Here is a 24,113-nt window from a genome sequence, read left to right on the forward strand (position 1 = left end):
AGGAAAGAGCATTATAGATTCTGCCCCTCCTGAACAGAATCAGCTCAAACAGCACAGGGCACTTCATTTCCTATTAAATAATTAATAGCATCCAAGGCTTCTCTCTCTCTCTCTCTCTCTCGCTCTCTCTGAAAAATAATAATAAGCCATTTCAAATTGTGTTTGCATTTTGCAAGAATCACAAGGAGTCCTGCCCTTTAGGCTTAGTACCTTCCAGTCTTCTTTAGACCATGCCCTCCAATTGAAATTCAGTTATAATTAATGGGGTGCTAAGCATGGAAAGTTGGCCAAAGGCTAAACATTGATATAACAAAGTATATAACTAAATGCTAATAAAACCAGTTGTGTGTGATGGCACATTCCTATTAGCTCAGCAATATGTCATCTCAGGGCTGAATTTAGCACAGGCCTTCAACTTAGCCCTCCTCCAGATGTTTTTGGACTACATCTCCCATTATCTCCAGCCACAGTGGCCAATAGCCAGGGATTATGGGAGTTGTAGCCCAACATCTGCAGGAGCGCCGAGCTGCCCTCATTTAGAGGAAGATGACATTTGTGGTTGCTTAGGATGCAGGCTTGCGGAGTGCTTACCACCAGCTATCAACAGTGGAAACAAATGGTACCAACTGTTCATCTTCAGTGGCAAAGTTGGCAACCCTGACCTGCATGGCACACTCATGTATTGTTCATATGTATTACTTTCAGGAAAATAAGATATTTAGTGTTGTGCAATGGGAAGATGCTCCTTGCTGGAGGGCCATTTTGTCTACATAGGAACATAGGAAGCTGCCATATACTGAGTCAGACCATTGGTCCATCTACCACAGTATTGTCTACACAGACTGGCAGTGGCTTCTCCAAGGTTGTAGGCAGGAGTCTCTTGCAGCCCTATCAGGAGATACCGGCAAGGAACATGGAACCTTCTGTATGCAAGTATGCAGATGCTCTTCCCAGAGCGGCTTCATCCCCTAAGGGGAATCTCTTACAGCACTCACTCTTGTAGTCTCCCACTCAAATGCAACCAGGCCAGACCCTGCTTAGCTAAGGGGACAAGTCATGCTTGCTACCACAAGACCAGCTCTCCTCCCTTAGTCTAGGGCTAGCCCTGCCTCATTTACTTACTTTGTAGAATATCAGCAAAAGATCATCCAGCTTTCCATGCAAATCACCTAGAAAGGACACAAGACTCACAATCAGCTAAGGTTCAGGAGGGAGCAAATTGATTAAGGAAAGATTCAAAAGCTAATGTTGGATTTAATGCAATTAATGGTCCTCCTCAATTAGTTTTCTCCCAGTCAGAGCTATAAACCTGTGTTTGTAATAGACCAGGGATTCTCAACATGTGGGTCCCCAGATGTAATTGGACTTCAACTCCCATAATTCCCAACCAAAGGCCACTAGGGCTGGGGATTATGGGAGTTGAAGTCCAAGAACATCTGGGGACCCACACGTTGAGAATCGCTGTAATAGACAGATGTAATCATAAGGCAGCAGCACTACTCAGTAATAATTCTATAGTGACCTGCTGACACATGAGAGTTGCTACTATTTAGAGTAGCGGAGTTCACTCCTACTAAAGGCTCCCTGTTTTAGCACAATGCTAGCACACATTTAAGCTGCTATCCAACGTTTAAACTATACCTAACAGACTATGTGATGTTTCATGGAAGTTTTCAGACAATTCATAAGACAATATTCATCTAATGATGCCTCTGTTAAGCTTGCTTCCTTCTACCAAATAAACAGACTCATAGAATGAGGACTCTTTCTTTATTGTCCTGAGTTGTTGGTGACTGTGCCATGTGAGAACAATCTCTGAACACCACACTGCTCCTCTTTAGGCAGTTATAGCCTATTCACATGTTGTGATGCACACATATACAGTCTGTGTACCACAGCGCTCTTGGTGTAAGGTCCAGGAGCCAGTGACAGCCCCCATCCAACCCTATGTGCAGCACCCGGCCAACTGTTTAATGGGCCTGTGTGGGAAAAGGCCCATTAAAGCTAAAGCTGAATACTCTGCACAGAGCTCTTGGCACCATGCAGAGATGACGATTCCCACCATGCAGTGCTACACTTTGCCCAGTGCCAGTGGGGCTTCTTTGAAAGGAAACTGAGCCCTCTTAAGCCCCTGCGCCATCTTGGAAGATGTGTACTCGGTGCCTGGGAAATGAGCCCTTCCCATCACTTTCCCCACAGAGCTCTTAAGAGAGGGCTCCCAGCACTGAGAGAAATGCAGTACTGTGCAGAAGTCAGCACAGTAGGAAATGGCTAGCACACCGAAAGGTGTTTTTTTTGGCAAAGTGGTCCCCACTTGAAAAATAGTGAGGATCACGGGAGTACCGCGGACACATGTACAGATTTGTCTGATATACCATTTTTCAAACATTAACATGTTCAACGCAAATGCATGTTAAGTAGTACATTTGCTATCTGTACCCTGCTTTGAGGGTATCTTTACCCAGATCACTTTTAAAAAGAAGACATGTACAGTTATTCACACAAAACACTTACATATGTACAAACACCTATATGCACATAAAACACAGTGTCTTAATAGGGCTTATGATCACAAAAGAATGAGGGGGGAAGGATGGGGTGCTCTCCTATAGAAGCAGGATTTAAAGCCTTTGCACATCTGAAGAAAAGAAAAATTCACCATAAACACAGAGTGGTTTCTTTTTGCTTACTAAACCATTTTAAGATTTTTAAAAAGAGTGGGGAGACAGCATTAACCTCTTAATATAAAATGCATGAAACCCTTAAATGCCAAATCCAAAATGTACTGGAAATAGTTTGTCTGAATTCAGCGGTGTTTGAATTTGGTCCTTTTTGAGGAATTAAAAAACAATATTTTTTTAGATTAATATTTAATTGCCCGTTTCAATGTGGCATTAAAAAGGATTTATATGAAGTGAGCTAATCAACATTTTGGCTTCAACATCAGTAAAAATTACTCACTTTCATCTGTTATTAATCATGCTTTTGGCTATGGACCATTATTTACTTGAAGGACAGGTCAAAAAATCTTTCAGATGTTCTTTCAATTGTGCAAATTAGTAACCAATTGGAGGATGTATGTACATTGATTATCTAGGACAAGCTGGCTTGGAAGGGCAACTCTAATCCCATCCACTTTCAGGGGCTCATGTTATTTGGAAAAAGGATAATTTGTATGCACAGCAACAACTTGTTCACAAAAGCTCATTAAATTGCATAAAAGTAAATGCAAGATCACTTATTTACTACTGCCCTGAATATTTATGTAGCTTTTATTAAAATCTGGCCCTTCTCTACACCTGTAACAGCATAATTAATCCTATTCTGGAGGTGCCCCCTTGATCTGAAAATACAGGGCTAAATTATCAGGATTCATAATGTAATAATTATATTGTTTTGCAACTGAAGCCCTTCAAGTAAATCCAAGGTTCCATCCTCTCAATCACAGTGACACAGACTGTATCAGTGTAACCAAGAACAAATAATTGAGACACATTTGCAGTGTTGTAATATTTGCTATGGGCAAAAAAGAACTACATATTTATCTGGGTACTATTCAGTCTGCCCTGCCCACAAAAGCTCTGATCAGGTGATGAGAATGTAAAGCAGGCAACTGATAGCCCATGGACCAGATCCAGCCACAAAACTATTTTTTTGGACCCTAACAGGCCCACCAAACCGTAATCAAACGCACCAAATTATGTGCAAAATATGACCTTCTCCCGCACGACCTGCTAAGGTCATCATCTGAGGCCCAGAGACATAGCAAGTTTGGAGTGGGCCCTGGGACAAAAAGTGAAGATGTACACCTGCCCCCACTTCTTCTTCAGAGGAGCACGAGGGGGAGAGCAAAGATAGCTGGGCCCCACCAGCTATCAACCTGCTGGTGGGGCCCACCTCCCTCAGGGACCTGGGGACTTTTGTCCTCCAGTTGTAGATATGCTGAGGCTTCTTCTCAAGCATTGCCACTGGTCCAGATTAAATGGAGAGTGACCAGAGGAAGGGCTTTTTCTCTTGTGGCACCCCATCTATGGCATGCCCTCCCCAGTCAGGCAGCCTGATGCCAAACTTGTAATGGTGTTCAGCTGCCAGGCAAAGACCTTGTTATTTATTCAGGCCACTTAACTGCTGATATTGGCTTACATACAGTGCAGTGGGCCACATACCCAATAAGGATACAAGCTGGCTGTAAGGATACTTTCTGGCTGCATGCATGGAACTCCCCCATCTACTGTTGCTAGCCGCTCTGGGAAGAGCAGAAGGTTTCAAGTTCCCTCCCTGGCTTCTCCAAGATAGGGCTGAGAGAGATTCCTGCCTGCAACCTTGGAGAAGTTGCTGACAGTCTGTGAAGACAATACTGAGCTAGATAGACCAATGGTCTGACTCAGTATATGGCAGTTTCCTATGTTCCTAAAGGTGGAAGAGTAGGTTTGCCATATTCTGGCTCTCCAAATCCAGGTGCCTAATTTGCATATTATTGGCTTGCAAATAATTTGCATGTGCAAATTAGCAGCTGCACTTTTCAATTGACTTGTATTTGCTCCGGATATCTACCAACAATAGTTGGGGAAGAAATCTGCCTGAACATTTTCCTTGACATATTAACTGCAGCAATAGAACAAAAAAATGCACAGCTTTTAAATTAAGGCTGCAATTCTGTACACACTTATTTGAGAGGAGATCTGATTGAAACAAATGATGTTTATTTCTAAGTAGGCATGCATTGAATGTAAAGACAAGAAAACATTACAATACACAGCCTGGTAGACAGGTAGAGATTCACATCAAAAGCAAGCTCTCCTCTCAACCGCCCAATAGATAACAAACAAGGCAACATTCCTCAGGTGATTACTGTACTTGTGAAAGTGAAACCCTCCCAGCTAGCCTCCTGACCTGTGCTCTTCCTCTCTTATTCCAAGTCGAGTTGTTGAGCAGAATAGTGACTGCATGTTTTGCTTCATAACTCTGCTTCTACAAGGGCTAGAGCTTAGCTTAACTTAAAAAACAACAACAACAAACCAACGAAAGCTGAAATCCGGGTGAATCTGGGTGGGCTGAACAATTTGGGTAAGATGCTTAAAATCCGGGTGATACCAGGAATTCGGGGGGGGGGGGCATGGCCACGATAGGAAGAGGCTCTGCGCGAATGAAACTGTCCATCATTGCTGCAGCACCCAACTCCCACTGGGAATCCTGGGAGTCAGGAAGTGATGTGGTGGTGCACACCATCAATTGCACAGAGCCTCTTCCCCCTTTGCCAGAAGTATCAACAGAGAGGTGAGTCCCAGGTGGCCAGAAAGCTTGCATACTCCTTGGCTATGTAGCTCACTGCACTGTAGGTAAGCCATTGTGATTTTGATTTTTAGCTGTTGCTAGGTTTGGGGTGTTTTGGTTTAATCTTGGAAAAAAATCTTTGTACTTCTGATTTATTCTTTCAGACCTTGAAAGCTGCCTTAGGTGGTTTGGGGTGTGTTTTTTAAAAATTAAATAAAGATAGTGTACACATTTTTCTTCTTAGTAAAACTACAGAAATAAATATTTTCTAAGAGAAAGGATATTGGTATTCAAGTTGTGTATGCATGAGAGCAAAATTCTACACTTTAGCCCTCTATTAGGGTGTCATAAACGAAACACAAACACACACACACACACACACCTCTCCAAGGCAAAGATTTAAGAACATTTCCACACTGAGGCATATTGCATAGACTGGAAATGTGTACAACCTTTCCTTGATTTACTCATTGTCCTCATGGATCATATATATATATTAAAAAAATAGCCATAGAACAAATGCCATTAAAGAGGCATTTATTCTGCCATGATCATTTTTCTGAAACTGCTTGTTGAAGTACTTGAGGGAAGGCTAGAGGTGAAAGAAATTATTTACCACACAAAGTAGCGTTTTACAGATGGAAAAGCAGCTCTTTTCTTAAAAGTTTGCCTGGTTTAGTCACTGACTCACCCAGCAACATCTGACAGCAAAAAAGTGGGTGGAAGTGTTTAGTTTACTTAAAATATATGCCAGAGACTGAGTCACCAGCCTTATTTTCCATAATAAAGGAAAGACAGGAAGGGTTTATGCTGTGTGGTGGTGGGGGGCGGGGGCATAACTTTGCAATGGAAGCTACAGCCAGGAATTCTATGCAGCCCTACAAATGCAAAATGACTCTTACATATTATTTTATGCCTCATTAAAGGCATTCATAACTTACCACAGATTGTTATTTCCTTGGCATAGGAGGTTGACAGATGGCTGATGTTTGGCATCTGCTGAAGGACTTTTCTGGTCTCGTGCAGCAGCTGGAGCACATATCGGGCATGAAGTTGCTGTGCAGAGACATGCAAGAAGATAGAAACAACATATTACAACATATCGGGCATGAAGTTGCTGTGCAGAGACATGCAAGAAGATAGAAACAACATATTACAGGCGGTCAATGGCAAGACTTGAGCTTTGCCAGACTAAGAGTTTTACACACAGAAGGCCCTTGTCTGCTTGACAAGTACTTTGCAGTTTGGAAGTTTGGGAAATCTTTATTGCACAATCAAGCAGCTTGCTTGCATTGGAAAACACTAAACAGATGAATGAGGTCATCAATACAGTTGCAATGTTGGTGTCTGCAGTATATTCGTATATTAGGAATATATTTGTACTGTGTTGTGAGTAATGCTGCACCACACAATGTTTAAATGAACAGTCATTGCAGGACGGTTTATTCATTGACAGAATATAGTTTAGATGCCAGCTGACCAAAAGAAGAGGCAATATCAGAAGATGTGATGCCCAGCTTTGAACAGCTTGTTTTGCAAATGAGCCCACACAACACAGCAGTGGAAGCAATAAGGAGGAGATCAGGTCTTGTGGGAACAGGTATGCCTACTGGATGAAAGGCTCATAATGGCGCTTTCTAGATTAGCTGCTTAAAAGCGGCTAGATGCCTCGTTCAGGCAAATTGCAATCAAAACGTAAAACTTGCAGGGGGAGCAGTCTTGCAAAAACTAACAACCTGGGGAAATGACACCTTTTTAACACCGGATAGATGATGCCATAGCACTAAATTGCAATAATTAAATTTGAAGCAAGGCATCTGACATATGAACGGCACCCTGCGGTCAGCATTGGGATTGCGGTGTCACAACACAGGAAGTGTGGAAGCACACTTCAGAAATACGTCCTGACCCTGTTTTAGGGTCTAATCTGGAAAGCGCCTGATCTTGGTTTTCATTTGGATGGGTGACTACATGTGAGCAGGAGTGGATTACTGCATAGGCTAAGTAAGCACTTGCCTATGGCAGCAAATTTATGTATCTTGTGAGAAAGGCAGTGTCGGGGACAGGATCCAGGGATGGGCTGCAAAAGATGGGCTGGCAGGAGGCGTGTGAGAGAGGGAGGGATTGAACGGAGAACAACCGCCGGCAAAACCCAGGGATCCCTTCCCTTCCCGAGCAGAACCTGCAGATGGTTGCTGGATCGGGAGGCAGAGGGCTGCCTGGAACGGAAAGGAAAGGAGAAGAGAGGCGAATCTGGCCTGATGCCAAGCAGTTCAGCTGTTGTGGGTGGCACACGCACCAGAAGGAAGATCAAGCCTGCAGCCAGCAAAGAAGCCAGGGCCAGGGCTGGCAGGTATGGAAAGGGCCATACTCTCCCAGCTTCCTTCTGAAGCAGAAATTCCCCGGGTTCTGTGACAGAGACTGACACCAAAGTGAGAGAAAGCAGGTTTATTTATTTGCCGGCAAATGGTCCCAGCGGAATAGTTTCCAAAGGCTGAGACCCCGATCACACTGCGGCCTTGCCTTTTATACACATAACAAGTTACATATAGTGGGTACAAGTCTCATTGGTAAGCATCACTTAATCGTCATCTTAACAATTTCTACCAATCAGACAATTATCTACTAAACTATAATTAAGCTTTCCCCCCCCTCCTTCCCTCTACATCTTTCTACAACTATTTCACTATAGCTGTGGCCTTCAGCAAGTGCTGACCAGCAGTTTGTTATCTACAGATAGCAAGGGGGCCTCCTGTCTACATACCAACAAGTGGACAGGAGTTTATAATGCGGCCAGCAAGTTGTAATTAGAGCAGCTTGGTTTATGCAGACTTTCTTTAACCATTTCTTGACCATAAAACTGAGTCTGCCTCACTTCCAGAAATTAGGCTGAGCTGGCTGCTCTGATTTCTTTGACTCTCTGCCAGCCCTGCAGAGCCTTGGGTAATCGATATTGAACTTCCTATGTCGGTTCCCCTCAGCTGTGAGTCTGCAGCAAACATCTCCTTTCTGGTTTCCTTTCCAGTCGGTAGACTTGAGTCAATATATTATATATGTTCCATATCCTCCAATCATCATCATCATCGCCACCATCACCATCACCATCATCATTGATGTTGTTGTTTGCACAGTCAGACAGGTGTTATTGACTGGTTTGTTTTATCCAGACATCAAGTCCTTCCCAAGGACCTGGGATGACTGAATTTTATTATCAGTATTGTTGCTGTTGTTATTATAGATATCGTCGCAGAATATAGGCTGTTCCCAGTAAAGCTGCTTTTTGTAATTGGCTGATGGTGATTTCTGTGGCCCCTATGGTGTTGAGGTGCTCTTCAAGGTCTTTTGGAATTGCACCCAGGGTGCCAATTACTACTGGGATTATTTTGGTCTTCTTCTGCCACAGCTTTCAATTTCAATTTGTAGATCTTTGTATTTGGTGATTTTTTTCTATTTATTTTTCTTCTATTCTGCTATTCCCTGGAATTGCTATGTCGATTATTTTAACTTGTTTTTCTTTCTTCTTGACTACAGTTATATCTGGTGCAATTTGTGGCAGATGTTTGTCTGTTTGTAGTCAGAAATCCCATAATATTTTTGCATCTTCATTTTCGACCACTTTTCAATTTTATGGTCCCACCAATTTTTGGCTACAGGTAGCTTGTATTTTTTGCAGACGTTCCAGTGTATCATCCCTGCTACCTAACCTTGTCATGCCTTTGTTTGTAATTAGTCTGTGCGACTGGGCAGTTCTATTCCTTCTGTTTTTGTTATTTTCCCTCTGTTCATTATTAATGCAGCACATGTGTCTAGTCCAAACTCCATTGCTATATCGCTACTGAATATATGGACAATGTTTAGCAGTGATTCGATTTCTGATTGGGACCTTCCATACAACTTCAAATTGTCCATGTAGAGCAGATGGCTTATTTTACTTGATGTTTTAGATCAGGCCTGCACAACTCCCTGGCAGGCCGAAACCAACCATGACTTGGTTCATGGGGGCCGAGGTCAATTCCTAGGGTGCTGATTATTAGAGTAACACTTAATATCAATCAATCAACCAATCAACTGAATTAAAGTGAAATGAATTAAAAATGAATTTTAAATGTATTTAATCAATATTTAACTTTTGATGTTCTGGCAGGCCAAGATTGATTTAAATTAATATGAAATAAGTTGAATTAAAATTCATTCTAATAATATAAATATTATACAATCTGTACAAAAAACATAATAAAATGCATTGTTCTTCCTTTCCACCTCTGCCAAATCATCACACAAAACATGGAACACTTTTAAGGAGAAAAAAAACGAGACCCTCTTCTCATAATTTTGGAAAAGAATGGAGAAGGGGAAAGAAAGATGGAAAGGATGCAGCAGGAGGCTTGGCCTGAGAGAGAGAGAGCATGGAGCAGTTGGAAAGAGCAAGAGAGAGAGAGCATGGAGCAGTTGGAGAGAGAGAGAGAGAGAGAGAGAGCATGGAGCAGTTGGAGAGAGCGAGAGAGAGAGCATGGAGCAGTCTTGGTAGGGGAGAGAGAGAGAGAGAATGGCGCAGTCTTGGTGGGAGAGAGAGAGAGAGAGAGAGAGAGAGAGAGAGAGCGAGCATGGAGCAGTCTTGGTGGGAGAGGGAGAGAGAGAGAATGGCGCAGTCTTGGTGGGGGAGAGAGAGAGAGAGAATGGCGCAGTCTTGGTGGGGGAGAGAGAGAGAGAGAGAATGGCGCAGTCTTGGTGGGGGGGGGGAGAGAGAGAGAGAGAGAGAATGGCGTAGTCTTGGTGGGAGAGAGAGAGAGAGAGAATGGCACAGTCTTGGTGGGAGAGAGAGAGAGAGAGAGAGAGAATGGCGCAGTCTTGGTGGGGGATTGAGAGAGAGAGAGAATGGCGCAGTCTTGGTGGGGGGGGGAGAGAGAGAGAGAGAGAATGGCACAGTCTTGGTGGGAGAGAGAGAGAGAGAGAGACTTAACTGCGCAGGCGTGCCTCACGGGAAGCAACACCGGGCCAAATGGCAGACCCGAGTGTCGCTCTGGTTTCTGCCGCTGTGCGCCTCTGCTGCCGTCGGGGAGGGTAAGGAAGAACACCCGCACCCCCGCAGCCATCTCCTCGGCCGTGCAGTGGCTGGAATTTTTTTTGAGGAGGTGTTTTTTAAGCAGCAGGGGGAGGAAGAGGAAATAGCCCCGGGGGCCAGGAAAAAAGGCCTCGTGGGCCGCATCCGGCCCCCGGACCGCATGTTGTGCAGGCCTGTTTTAAATGTTTGGTATCCGAGGCCTGTTTTGTTTAGTATTTGTGAAAGTGGAGTCATGGCGATTAAAAAAAAAAGGGGGAATTACTATTATTATTATTACTATTATTATTATTTGATGTGAGTATGTTCGTGTGTGTGTTTGTGTTTGTAAGGAAACCTTAACACAGAAGTTGGCTCTCCTCCTCCCTCCGCAATTGCCCTCTTGCAGGCATAAACCTGTCAGCCTCTGTGGCAGCTATGGAATGGTGGGATAACAGCGCTTTACAGCTACTCTCGAGGGGCCCTCTCTCTGTCTCTCCCCGCATCTCTTAGCAGCTGGTGCCAGTGAGAAGGAAGAACAGCAGCGGGTGGGAAGGAAACCCCCAGCCTGGCAAAAGCCACAGGGGCCAGCTAGGAAGAGAAGGCATGTGGAGGGAGGGCAGGCATTCCTGCAGGCCTCTCCTTCCCCTGGCCTGGTGTGCTGCCGTTGAACCATAAAGGGACCAGGAAGTGCATGTGGGGAGCAGGGAGGGAAAGGCAGGTAGGGGACAACTGGACAAGTCAGGCAGCCAGCTGGAGCCCTGGCCCAGCCTGCTTCCACGCCTGCTGCTGCCCAGCTCTTTGTACTGCCGCTGGCCTGCTGGGGGTGGGGGACCAGAGGAGGCAAAGCAGTGCTGGGCTGGCCTTGAATTTCATTTTTCATATTTCATTGGCGTGTGTGTGTGTGTGTGTGTGTGTGTGTGTGTGGAGTCGGTCAGAGAGTGGTGATAACATGTGACCCAGCCATAATTGTTTTAAAAGTGGCACAGAACAGAACCTTCAAGTTAGGGCTTCTTCCTCAGGGAACAATTATATTTTTAGCCTACTTTCCTGAAGAAAAGTAAGCTTATGAGATCACCTGACATTCTGTGTGTGTGTCCCCACCATCAACTTCGCAATGCCTGGACAAAAATGAACCTAATTTGGTATAGTTGTAGGGACACATAGGGCACCTCAAAGGCATAGTTTATGTCATTGACCTTGATTCAAGATGGTGGATGTATAAACATTTGAGATGCAAATGGGCTAACATATGAATCGTCTAACTGATTTGAACCAAATTTGGTACAGTTGTAGTGAGTGACACATAGCGACACTTGAACCACATCATTTGATTAGTTCGTACCAGAACAACTTGTTTCTTCTGATATACACAGGATGAACAAACATATTTAATCCACAATTATTCATCTCTTTGAAGAGGCTCATAACAATTGTTTCAAAAAACAAACCACCATGGCTACTTGCATCTTGTATGCCCTAATGTGTTAATGGTGTCTAAGATACCTATGTGATTATGAACTGAAGATTTTACAGATTACTGAAAAACTATAAAATACTGTTAGCCACAGCTCTGAACTTGCCTGTTGATGCTTGAAGGCCTGAAGAATCGCATCAGTGTCAGCAGTAGTGAGGGGGAAACATAGGCGAGGCCCATAGTAGGAATTCGGTACCTCTATTGTTCTCTCATATTCTGCCATAGTTAGATCTGAGCCAGGTATACTGGAGTCACTGGCACTTGGGGAAAAATGTGAGTTCATATCTATACAAGAAATAAAAAAAGCAATATATAAACATTTGCCTTGGCTGACAACAAACATATCCCTTGATAATGATGTCATTAATATTAAGCATTTAATTTGCTAATATAACATTGGAGATGCATGTGTGCATTCTGGGTGCTTTGGGGCACAGTATGGTGAAATTTTTAAGCTGTGTCAAAGTTGCCTCAGATTTTGAGACCGAGCCCTTCCTCACGATTGAGTGAGAGGGCTTGAGGGCAAGTGGTGGGGAAGGCAGCAGAAGCTCACCTTTCCCACAGATGATTCAGGTGGTCTTGCTGGTGCACGAATCATGTGCTCAGGGTGGTCCACGGCTGCCACTGACACCACAGAGATGTGGGGGTTGGGATGTGTCATCCCAACCCCCCAAAATCCCACAATGCACTGTGATAGTGTGCAGTGCATGGTGGGGATCCCCCCAGCAGCTGGTGCTGACACATGGTCAGTTAAACGGGGTTAAGGGAGAGCTCGCTCCCTTGACCTCATTTAATAGACCGGTTTCTTAGCCAGGCTTGCAGCCAAAGCACCGGCAGGAGCCATGCAGCTCCCAGCAGTTCCCTCAAGTTGCCAAGCCCGGGCTTAGCTGCCCTAGCCCAGTCTTGGCTGTTGGTGACAACAGCCTCAACAGCTTCTTGGGCACCAGGGGGCCACATTAAAAGGCAAATTTCAGAAGCTCCCACTGCACACTCACTATCCACTTAGGAACACAGGAAGCTGCCTTCTATCAAGTCAGACTGTTGGTCCGTCTAGCTCAGGATTGTCTACACAAACTGGCAACAGCTGCTTCAAGGTTGGAGGCAGGAGCCCTCTCTTGGAGGTACCAGGGAGGGAACTTGAACCTTCTGCATGCAAGCACACAGGTGTTCTTCCCAAAGCAGCCTCATCCTCCAAGTTGAATATCTTCCACTGCTCACATGTAGTCTGCCATTCAAATGCAAATCAGGGTAGACCCTGCTTAGCAAAGGGGACAATCTATGCTTACTACCACAAGACCAGTTCTTCTCTAAATCCTTCTCTAAATTCTAGCCAAAGACTGTAGAGCAATCTGCACATTAAATATTTTTCTAATCTTTGTCTGCTGTAAGTAGAACAGATGAATATTTATCTTCTGTAAATATAAATATACTTCTAATATAAGATAACTAATATAAGATATCTTGTAATTATAATTATCTTCTGTAAATAATTGGACTAATATCTTCTGTAACTAGAACAGATGAATCCTTCCTACTCTGGAATGATTCCTATACAGAAGCCATTGGGCCAAATAGGTGGAAGAGCTGACAGGGAGCTCCTTTCCCTGTCTCCTTGAGAAGGCAGGGAAAGCAGCTCCCAGTCAGTGATTCCACACAACGCTGAGTGGGAAGGGAAGCTCTACCTGGGCTGATGGGCCCCGTCCTCAGCATTGGCTCCGGCCACTTGCATCTCACATCCAATGCAGGGGTGGGGCCAATGCTGAGGAGAAGGTCCATTTGGACCCTCTCCCATCCATCCCCAGTCAACATTTTACTGAAACGCTGGTTGGCTGGGCTTTTCCCTTCAGCACAGGCAGAGTTACATTGAAACACTGGCTGGGAAGGAGAGGGACATGCCTCTCGCTCCCAGCTGGTGAGCACTTCATTCGCTGGCTAAGTGCAGGAGGAGGCAAGTAGGCACTCTGGCTGAGGGTGAGGGGTTGCCTTGTTGCCACCACCCTGACCCTGGTGGCCAGAGGACTATCGTCCCCCCTTGCTCTATAGTCCTTACACCCTTGGTTGGAAGACATTTCTATGAAGTTGTTAGGCCCTCCTAGGAAACATCACCACCCCCACCCCCAAATTAGTGTAACCTAAAAGCTAAATAGGTAAATGTACTCTATAGTCATAGAGTACTAAATAGGTAAATGTGCTCTATAGTCATAAAAGCACTTCAAAGACTTAGCTTGATTCTCCAAAATAAACAAAAGTATAATGGGTCCAATAATTTATTTATTTTTAGAATATCTAAGTGTGTCTCTATACTGCCACCATGTTGTTCAGTATAGTACATGACAAGGCCATTTATGGCCTATCTTAGTTCCTTTTAAAAACACCACGAATGTAATTTGGCTACTCAATACATGAAAAGGTCATTAGGTACTTTAGGCAGCTTACATGGAAAAATGGGAATTTATAATTCTCATCACTGAAAAAATATTGATCAGCTTATGGTCTGTAATAGTGTGTTTATCTTGTTATCAAATAATCCAGTATGAGATACGAACCAATGGCTGACTTAGATGATAAACAAGAGAGATTCTGTGGCTCAGTGATTGAGACTGTTTCTTTGGAAATTCAGATTTAGTGTTGTGTCTACAGCACCAGAAAGTTGGGAGAACTTTCATTGACTAGAAAGTCAATGTCAAGCTTTCTCACCATTTAAATTGTCATTTCAATACTAAATTTAAGCTCCGGAACTCACTACAATGTATGATTTCATTGCGAAATGTTGATTCTATTATATTAAGTAGTCCTTAGAGTAACTTAGTTTGGATATCAGCCACTGATTATATTTTTATCTATCTCCTGATCTATTTACTGAAGTACCATCCACACACTCATCCAAATCTGACTGCATAGCATTTAGATAGATGCTCCTGTGCTGTCTTACAGTGTATCCCATTACTGACTGCTTACCCAATCCTGAATTCAGTTGTATTGGATTCCGATACAAAGTATTGTGCATTAAGCTTGCACCTCCAGGCAGGAAGACATCCTATCCTGTTTCTTCCTACACAGAAAGCTACTGCCTCATGCTCCTGTAGAGCAGTCACTCTGTGTATGAGACAAGAACTCTGCACAAGCCAGGTTTTTAAGGAGGGAAGAGTGTGGAAAGGGAGGTATGGCCAGTCATATGATGCCTACATCATATTCTAAAGGCCCCATTTTTTCTCTATATCGCTTTGCTTTGTTTTAGATCCTGCTTGGTGCAGCAGGGATATAACTTGCCTAGGGAGCAAAAGGTTGCTGGTTTGAATCCCCACTGGTACATCTATATCAGGCAGCAGCGATATAGGAAGATGCTGAAAGGCATCATCTCATACTTATGGCAATGGTAAACCCCTCCTGTATTCTACTAAAGAAAACCACATGACTCTTTGGTCACCAGGAGTTGACACTGACTCAATGGCACAACTTTACTTACTCAAATAGCACCAAGATTATCTATGTATAGGAATATTTACCATAAAGTGTAAAGTACAGCACAAGGGTTCTCCCTTTGCAAGGACACTGATTGGTTATGAATCAGCTGTCCAGTCTCAGTAATCACAGTACAACTGTTACCCACACACTTGAACTTAATGCATTATGATAAACCTTACTCTCATATTCAATGAAAAGTCCACTGATGTGCAATCTTCCATTTCATTGCAGAAGGAAAGAAAGCACACTTTTCACTGTAACATATCGAAAACCACACGCTTAGATTCTGTGGCCCTAATCCAGCTGCACACAGGCTGCTGCAAGGGTATTGGTCCAGGCTTGCAACAATCAGCAGGAAAAAGAGAGAAGGGCATCAATAATCTTTAAACAAACAAACAATGATGCAAACCTCAGAAAGGCACCTAAACAAATCAAAAAGTAGTCAGCAAGCTTTTGAGTACTCCAGGACTTTTCTTCAGGCTGGATCTTAAGCAAAACAAAAAGGGTGTGTTTATGAAAAAAATGGACATGATGAAAATGTTCCAAGGTCTGGAATCAGTAATAGTCTTAAAATGGAGTGCAGGAAGTTTTATACCCATTTAATTTGATTAGCATTTGCTAAGTGCAAGAAAGATTTCAGACTGGTGCCAAGAAAAGGAACACCACTTTTCTTGTCTTTCTCCTTTTTTTAACCCAGAGGAAAAGGCAATTGCCATCACGGGGCCATTCCAATAAGCCCCCTGAAGATCCTACCCTCCCCCACAAAATCACCAAAATGATCCCCATTTTGGAGAGGCCCAAAGGTGCCCCACCCCCAATCCAAGGCAAAAGTTATCTTATGGAAACATTCAGCTCAACACTAGAAAAAAACACAAATAACTTAAAAAATGAAGGTTGCAATCATATACACTCATATGAAACAAGTCCCATTGGACACAGTGGGACCCCCTTCCACACAAATATGTGCTGAGTTGCACTATAAGAATATTAAAGACTGGCTGGTTCACTGTAACAGACATTTGATCAGCAAAGGTCTCCCCTCCCTCTAAAGAGTTAACAGGAAGGGAACCCTTGTCTTGACTGACAGGCTGGTGAACTCTATGGTGTGGCCACATGTGGAATACTGCGTACAGCTTTGATCACTGTATTTTAAGAAGGATATTGTAGAACTGGAAAAGGTACAGAGGAGGGCAAAAAAAAATGATCAGGGGCATGGAGCACCTTCCTTATGATGCTAGGCTACAGCATCTGGGGCTCTTTACCTTGGAAAAGAGGTGACTAAGGGGAGACATGATCGAAGTGTATAAAATTATGCATGGAGTGGAGAGGGTGGACAGGGAGAAATTTTTCTCCCTCTCTCACAACACTAGAACCAGCAGTCACCCCATGAAATGGAAGGTTGGGAAATTTAGGACCGACAAGAGGAAGTGCTCAATGGGACTTGTTTCATATGAGTGTATATGATTGCAACCTTCATTTTTTAAGCGCATAATTAATCTGTGGAATTCTTTGCTATGGGATATGGTGATGGCCATCAGCTTGGATGGCTATAAAAAGGGCTTAGACAGATTCATGGTGGACAGGTCTATCAATGACTACTAGTCCGGTGGCTGTAGGCCATCTCCAGCCTCAGAGACACGATGCCTCTCAATACCAGTTGCAAGGGAGCAACAGCAGGTCAGAGAGGGCATGCACATATCTCTTGCCTGTGGGCTCTCCAAAGGCATCTGGTGGGCCACAGTGTGAAACAGGATGCTAGTCTAGATGGGCCTTGTGCCTGATCCAGCAGGGCTGTTCTTACGTTCTTATGTTAACTCCAGAGATCACCCTAACAGTCCACCAAGGGGGTGGGACCCTAGGGAGTTGTTGCTGGGAACTCTGGGAACAGGAAATGAAGTCTGTGCAGAGAGTGCAGACTAGCATGGGGTCAGATGCCTCATGGCTGGAGGCTGCAGGATAATCTCTCAGGGTGAGAGATCTGTAGGAAGCTTGATTTCTCATCAGGAGTTTTGGTGAGTTTTCAAAGAAAAGGGCCAGCATAGGGATCAGTTTGCTTAGTCAGTGTTAGGAACTTATATTTCTTTGTGTGTGCGCTTTGTATATCCCTGATCCTGTTCTATCATTCTTTACCTGCAACGTGATTAAAATAAGAAACACTAGCCTATGCTCAACCCACCTAGGGTGTTGCAAAAGTCTCTGTAAACATCTAAGTGTGCCCAAATGCAACCTAAAGCTGAAATCTAAGACAACTTATTTTTGTAACCTAAGTATGTTTGAGTGTATCTAAAGCTAAAAGCTCAGATGGAAGCAGTCTGTAGTAATTGAATAAAACTGCTTTTCTTTTTGTTCTTTTCTTTTTACAAGCCTTTCAGAGTTGGTTTTTAACTCAGGAGGGGGGGCATAAAAAGGGATTTCTCTGGTGCAAAAGTGTCCTGAAGCGCTCAGCAGCAATCAGTTTTTCTCATCCCATGTAGGCAGACACGTGGAGGGTTTTTTGTGTACCTGTCCAATAGCAAGATTAAGAGAGTTTTCCCTGTGATATTCCAGCCCAAATCTTAGGGTACTTCAGAGTACTTCTGTCAATAAGGGGATGGTGGCGGCGGCATTTTAAAGCTAAATATAGAATAGTTTTATGAGAAGCCCACCCAGGCAGCTCAGCAGGGATGACTAGGCAATTTCTTTCCCTCATGTAAGTTAGCTCTGAGACAAAGACTTTAATCCCCTACAAAAGGTTACAACAATTTCCAGGAACATTTCCTCCACAGGGGCATATTCTGATGAAAGGGTGTGCTGTACTCAAAGTGCAGTTGGTGTGATGTTAATTTGGAGTGCAAACAAAACAAAACATGTTATAGCACCTTTCGAAGCTTGCTTTATTTTATATCGGTTTCCAGACTGACAAACCCCATCCAGAAACCCAATCTGTGCAACTGTCAGGACCAATTGTTTCTTTGGGGAGAGAATGAACAGACACCTGGGATTCAGTCCTCCACCGTTTGGTGTTCCTGAACAAGGGACTTTCACTCTTGTTCACCATTTGATGAGCACTGCACTTTCCAGCCCCTGGGATTTCTGCCTGGGAAAACACATGCCAGCACCCATCTATACAAACGGTTCTTAACATGACTGTAGACACACGTGGAAACCTATTCCCCACACACAAGGCCCTAGTTGCTGTGGACTATATATACTTGACAGGATCCATGTATGCAACTGCTGGGGAAAGTGCATTAAAACGACTTATTTATGCTATCTAACTTTAAATTAAATGCTCCCTGATTTTTGCATTTAAGCTCACCTGGATCAGTCTCACTGGGCTGAGTAAAATGGTCCAGCATATATGTGAAAAAGCTGGAAAGCTGAGAGAGAAAACATAAATTGGTTAATTTACAAGCTAAAATGCAAGCCATTTCTCATGTCTCAGTTTTCTCATCTGATGTTGATTTGTTAGGCAATTTTGATCCATCTCTTGTAAAGACACTGGGAAAAATCCAAAGCCTTGTGTATGCTAGGATTTGCCTTTTGCTCCTTTTTTTCATTGGGAAGGGGAATCATTTGCACATGCATGAAGATTGCCCATTGACAGCATGAAACACTTCTTTGCTCATAAAACAGAATAGCTGCTGCACACATAGGTGCACAGAACATAGGTCCTTTGGGCACAAAACTATTCTGGTGCATTAATCCTGTTGAATCACAGCCTCTTTTATCTCATAATCTGTTTGTTGTTGTTGTTGTTGTTGCTGCGGCATCCTGTGCTTTTCTCTGTGATTTGGCAAGTTGACATTGGCGCATTACAGCTATTAAGCTACGTTTAATTAACTCCTCTGCACTGATCACTTCACTTCCTATATTCTTTCTTAAAAAGTAGCTATATCTTTGTGAATACAGATATCTAATCACATAAAATTAAACTTGACTATATAAAAGATGTCCAAGTGCAAAACAAAGTAGACTGAACATTACAACTAAATTAAATGAAACTGAGACCAAGAGTAAGTGGCTTGCTTAAGGCTACTTCAAATGAGTAAATGAAGTTATATATGAATCATATATAAGTTATATTGAAGTTATATATGAATCAGAGACTTCTTGGCTCAGCACAGAGGATCAAACTAGATAAGGTGCAGAACACATGTGAGGAGCATCCCAACATTTTGTGCTTTAACTGAAATGCAGTCACGAGGGTGTGTGTGTGAATTTAAATTGGAGCAGTGGCAGGGGAGGGTGTGCATCATCGATTCCCCACTAGCAATTTTCCTGATCAAAATCCTCTCCTGCAGCTTTTCTATCCATGGTGGGAAAAATATGGATCCTTTGTCCCCTGCTAATAGGGATGGGCCCGGACCAGTCCGGAGGCCATTGTAAAGGCATCCGGACCGGTCCGGACTGGTCCGGATCTGGGTGGTTCGGTTCGGGGGTGGGGGGTAGCTTTAAGAGCGGCAGGAGGGTTTACTTACCCCTCCCGCTGCTTTCCCGCTCTGGCGCCGTAATGTTACGAGTAATTGGGGTGGCAGGATACCTCCCTGCCGCCCCTTCCCCGATGTTGCTCTAAAAAAACTCCCAGTAGTCCTTTGCGTGCGCCCGGGCCCCCGGGTTCTTTGAACTCATCCACTCAATCATAGCTACACCCCTGCAGGCTGAGTGTCCCTAGCTTGGGTTAGGCCACACTTGAGAACAGCCTCATAGTCCTTGTGCTTCTTATTTTTTAGCTCAGAGGTTCCCAGCTTATGGTACTCCAGATGTTGCTGAACTACAACTCCCATTACCCCAAGCACAATAAATTGTAGCTGGGGGTGATGGGAGTTGTAGTTCAGCAACATGGGGAGTACCACAGATTGGGAACCCCTGTTTTAGCCACTCAGAGTATACACAACAGGCCTTTGTAATTCATGCACTGAGAACTGGATACAAACCAAATTCACAGCACTTGAGAAGGTGCACAGGCACCAGTGTTCCCTCTAAGGGAAGCACATGTGCGCACACACACAATTCTTTTGATGTCTGCTCAGTTAATTTTAGATTCCACTCAAGTTGAATCAGGAAGGCCCCACTCTGAATGTACGTGAGCACACACTGCCTTGATATTGCTGCCCAGAACAAAATTCATTCCTCTCACATGAAAAAAATTAGAGAGAACACTGACAGGTAGGGACCCCAGTGGTTTTTGTTTTTATTGCTCTGCCATGTTGCTTCAGGATTCACACAACACATGGGAGGGGTCCTAGGAAAGAGTTACCATATTGAAAGAAACAGAATGTAGCCTTCATTTGTTCTACTTAGAACTACTTGTTTAAAAAAATCACAGCTAAGAACCTGGTCATAGTTCTTCGGTCATATGACAAGAGAAACAACTATTGTATATTGAGTAGTGGAGGATTTTAGAACTCAGCCTAGGTGTGATGTACCATCCTGAAGAACTCTCCAATTAATTTCACAATAATAGAAATCAAAGTTTGAATAAGTCCAACCTCTACAGTATATGTACCATAATAATTATGACCAAATACTGCAAAATTCTATGTTCATATACATGCATTTTCTTAGATCTAGATTATTTCACCTGTTAAAGCATGTTGAATTTTTTTAAAGATACAAATAGTAGCAAAAATATAATTTGCATCAAAAAGCCTGATACAAACTAAAAAAGATTGCTGCACCTTGTAGATTTATCTGATATTATTCAGTTTCAGACAATGAACTGCTTGGCAGTTATTATATCATATACTTATATTCATATGCCTTGCCAAACTAAATTATCTGTGAAGGACATATATATGGAAACCCCACATGCTCCACCTCACAAGCCATTCATGTCAGAATTGTTCCACATACCTGTAGCTGAGCCTGCTCTTCCGCATATTCAATTGACTGAAAAATACTCAGAGCATATCTTCGCCTCATCTCCAGCCGGACCATGTAAGACCGAAACCATCTTTGAATGAGGATAGCTGCTTTAATGGCTATCAAAAGATGAAGCAGCCAGAAAGAGAAAGTTAATTGTGCAAAATTAGTTGCTGTTGAATCTCAGGCATTGAATCATAGGCTTTGCTGTACACTTACTTATGTTGCATAACACTTCCTTCTAAAATACAAAAGGCATGGCTTCCCCACTGAGTGACTGATTTAGAAAATGTATGGATATTTAGAATATTTGCCTTTCAACCCAAAGTTCTCAACAAGGTTTACATAGGGAAATTGGGCAACAATAAAACCATCCTACAACATCTTCTAAAGCAGTGTTTCTCAACCTTTTTGGAGTCAAGGACCGCTAAATTCTTCGTGCAGAGTTTCAAGGACCGCTACATTCTTCATGCGCAGTTTCCCGGACCGGCAGTTAGTAAAGGGGTTTCAAATCTATCTATCTATCTATCTATCTATCAGACTTCTATACTGCCCAAAACTTGCATCTCTGGGCAGTTTACAATTAAAATAATATAAGCATTAAAATAATTAAATTTGGAATCTTTTGCAAACATGGAATATTAGGGGTTCTCAACCTTGGGTCCCTCAGTTAAACTCCCATAACCCCCAACCACAATGGCATTTGGCCATTATGGCTGGGGATTATGGGAATAGAAGTCCACCAATGTCTGGATACCCAAGGTTGAGAACCCCTGAATCTAAAAGCCTGGGTGAACAAATTTGTCTCCAGTATGTCTTCAGTATGTGTGGGGTGGGGGTGGAGGTGCTTGTGATTACTCAATGGAGAGGGGATGTTGGGCCATTAGAAAAATTCAAAAGCTACATGGGGGCAATGAAAACAACACACAAGCAAGCTTTTGAATCCCCCAAAATGCTTCATCAGGCTGGATGTCAAGCAAAGCAAAAAGGAGGTGAGGAGAGGAGAGCAGGGCAAGCTCAGTAGAGCCGGAAATCTACAGTTTAACCCTCTCATGATGGAGGTGGAGTTTTAGCAGGAGTTGTGTAGTCGCAGGGCAGGATCCAGACAACGTTAGTCACGACCACCCACTGAAATTAATTTAGTCATCTCTCATTTGTGTCAATGCTGCTTGGTCATGATCACCTGACTTGATCTGGATCCTGCTCTTAGATGTGCACTTTGTTAGGTGGACCTAATGAAACCCGTGCAGCTCCTCCAAAACTCGTTAAATTCGTTACATGGCAGGTGCTGGGAATGGGGTTTTTTTTAATGGTGAAAGAAAATGTGAAGAAGAGCGGTGGAGACCTGGCATTAAAAGAAAGGGGGTGATTCTGAGATGGCGGAGGGTGTGGGGCGTTGTAGTGGTAGATGCCTCATTTTCCTCGCTGGGGAGACGAGGCACTGTTCAGGGTGGGTGAGGCAATGGTGCACCGGACTGCACTCGGAAGGTCGCCTGGGTCCAAGAGCTGCCGCCACTGTGCTTGCGCACCAGAGTGTAGCAAGTGTTCCCCATCCTCTCTCACAATGTGCACTCCTGTGCCCCCCTCCCAACTCCCCTGCGGGAGCCAATCACACCAGCCTGCCTTTGGGGCCACGCAGCTCACGTGGTCCCACATGCTGCCCGCGCATACCTGCGAGGTGAGCCAAGGCGGCCCTCCTCCCTCCCTCCTCTGCTTAGCCCTCACCGCGGCATGATCCCGGCCAGAGATTGTCCCCCGCACCCGGCGAGGTCATAAAGGGGACCGCCGTCCTCCACCGGCGGTGCAGACCAGGGGGTTACAGGGGGCAGAGGGACCACAACACCCCACCGATGCAAGAGGGAAACAGCGTTCCCTCTCAAGGCGCCTCGACCACAATAGGCAGCTGGGTTTCAATCAATCAACCTTTGGCTGCAAACAATGAGCATGCAAGAACCAGCAGCCCTTCAAGTGGCAGCCCTTCAGGTGGCATACCTTCCACACCGCATACAGTTTGAAGCTGTAAAGATAGGGAATAAAATAGCTGTAGGAAGATCACAGCAGCACGTGGAGGCAAGGGACAAGAAGGTGATACTCTTCCTCTTCCGTACCATGTGCAAAATTGAGGAAGTGAGTGCCTTGATTGCAGTTGTTGGGGGGGGGGGGTTGACTCCCAGTCAGGGACCGGCGCTCAACCCTTCGGGGACCGGCAGCGGTCCCCGGACCGGTGGTTGAGAAACTCTGTTCTAAAGTTTTCTCAAGAGTTTTGTATGCATTGTTCTTTGGGCCTTGTAGGCTTCATTGAGCAGAGAGCATCAACAGCCCTTGGCTCTCAGAACTCTCACTGGAAGATGCAGCTGAAAGAGTAGAGAAAAGAGTCTTGTAAGAAGTCCTCTCACCAACCCTCTTGTTGCTGTTCTTGCATTGCTGGACCCACAGGTAAATAGCTCTAACACCAACAACAACAACACCCCACTGCTCCAGAAATGTGTTCAAATCCAATTGTATGTTAAGTAAAGTATACAGCTTTTAGCTCAATCCAGAAGATCAGGGCACACTGCCCAGATCTGGAACAAGGCCCCAGTGCAGGGCTTTCACTCTTTGCTGCACACCATAGTGCTAATTCAGGTTGTCCTCTGCCTCATGGATATTTGTGCAGGGAGTAAATAAGCCAACAATGGCCAAGCATGAGATATATGCAATGTATAGTTTTGCTCTCAGTGTCCAAAGAGAACCAGGGCTTCTCCTCGCTTGGATGGATGGATCCATAGCTCCAGGCTCTCTCAATCCTACAAGCACAACAAGTGATTTCCAAAGAACATTAGAAACATAGGAAGTTGTCATATACGGAGTCAGGCCATTGGTCTATCTAGCTCAGTATTGTCTTCACAGACTGGCAGCGGTTTCTCTATGTTTGCAGGCAAAAGACTCTCAGCCCTATCTTGGAGAAGCCGGGTGCGGGTTGGGGGGAGACTTGAAACCTTCTGCTCTTTCCAGAGCAGCTCTATCCCTGAGGGG

General features: G+C 44.1%; 1 protein-coding gene across 7 annotated transcripts in view; it reads right to left on the minus strand.

The window, feature by feature from the left end:
• The window catches only part of PPEF1 (protein phosphatase with EF-hand domain 1), a 69,710-nt gene that overhangs the window by 23,707 nt on the left and 21,890 nt on the right, over positions 1-24,113 (minus strand). For 6 of the 7 annotated variants that reach the window (XM_053304617.1, XM_053304619.1, XM_053304616.1 and 3 more), the window contains 5 exons: positions 21,090-21,217; positions 18,553-18,613; positions 11,896-12,074; positions 6,216-6,330; positions 1,123-1,169 (listed from right to left, as the gene is read on the minus strand). In XM_053304617.1, coding sequence (XP_053160592.1) covers positions 1,123-1,169; positions 6,216-6,330; positions 11,896-12,074; positions 18,553-18,613; positions 21,090-21,217 — 530 coding nt within the window. Of the gene's footprint in view, positions 1-1,122; positions 1,170-6,215; positions 6,331-11,895; positions 12,075-18,552; positions 18,614-21,089; positions 21,223-24,113 lie in introns of those variants that run through there. The other variant, XM_053304621.1, reaches the window with a different exon arrangement.

This window comes from Hemicordylus capensis, chromosome 3 (assembly GCF_027244095.1).
Source record: "Hemicordylus capensis ecotype Gifberg chromosome 3, rHemCap1.1.pri, whole genome shotgun sequence".
NCBI lineage: Eukaryota > Metazoa > Chordata > Lepidosauria > Squamata > Cordylidae > Hemicordylus > Hemicordylus capensis.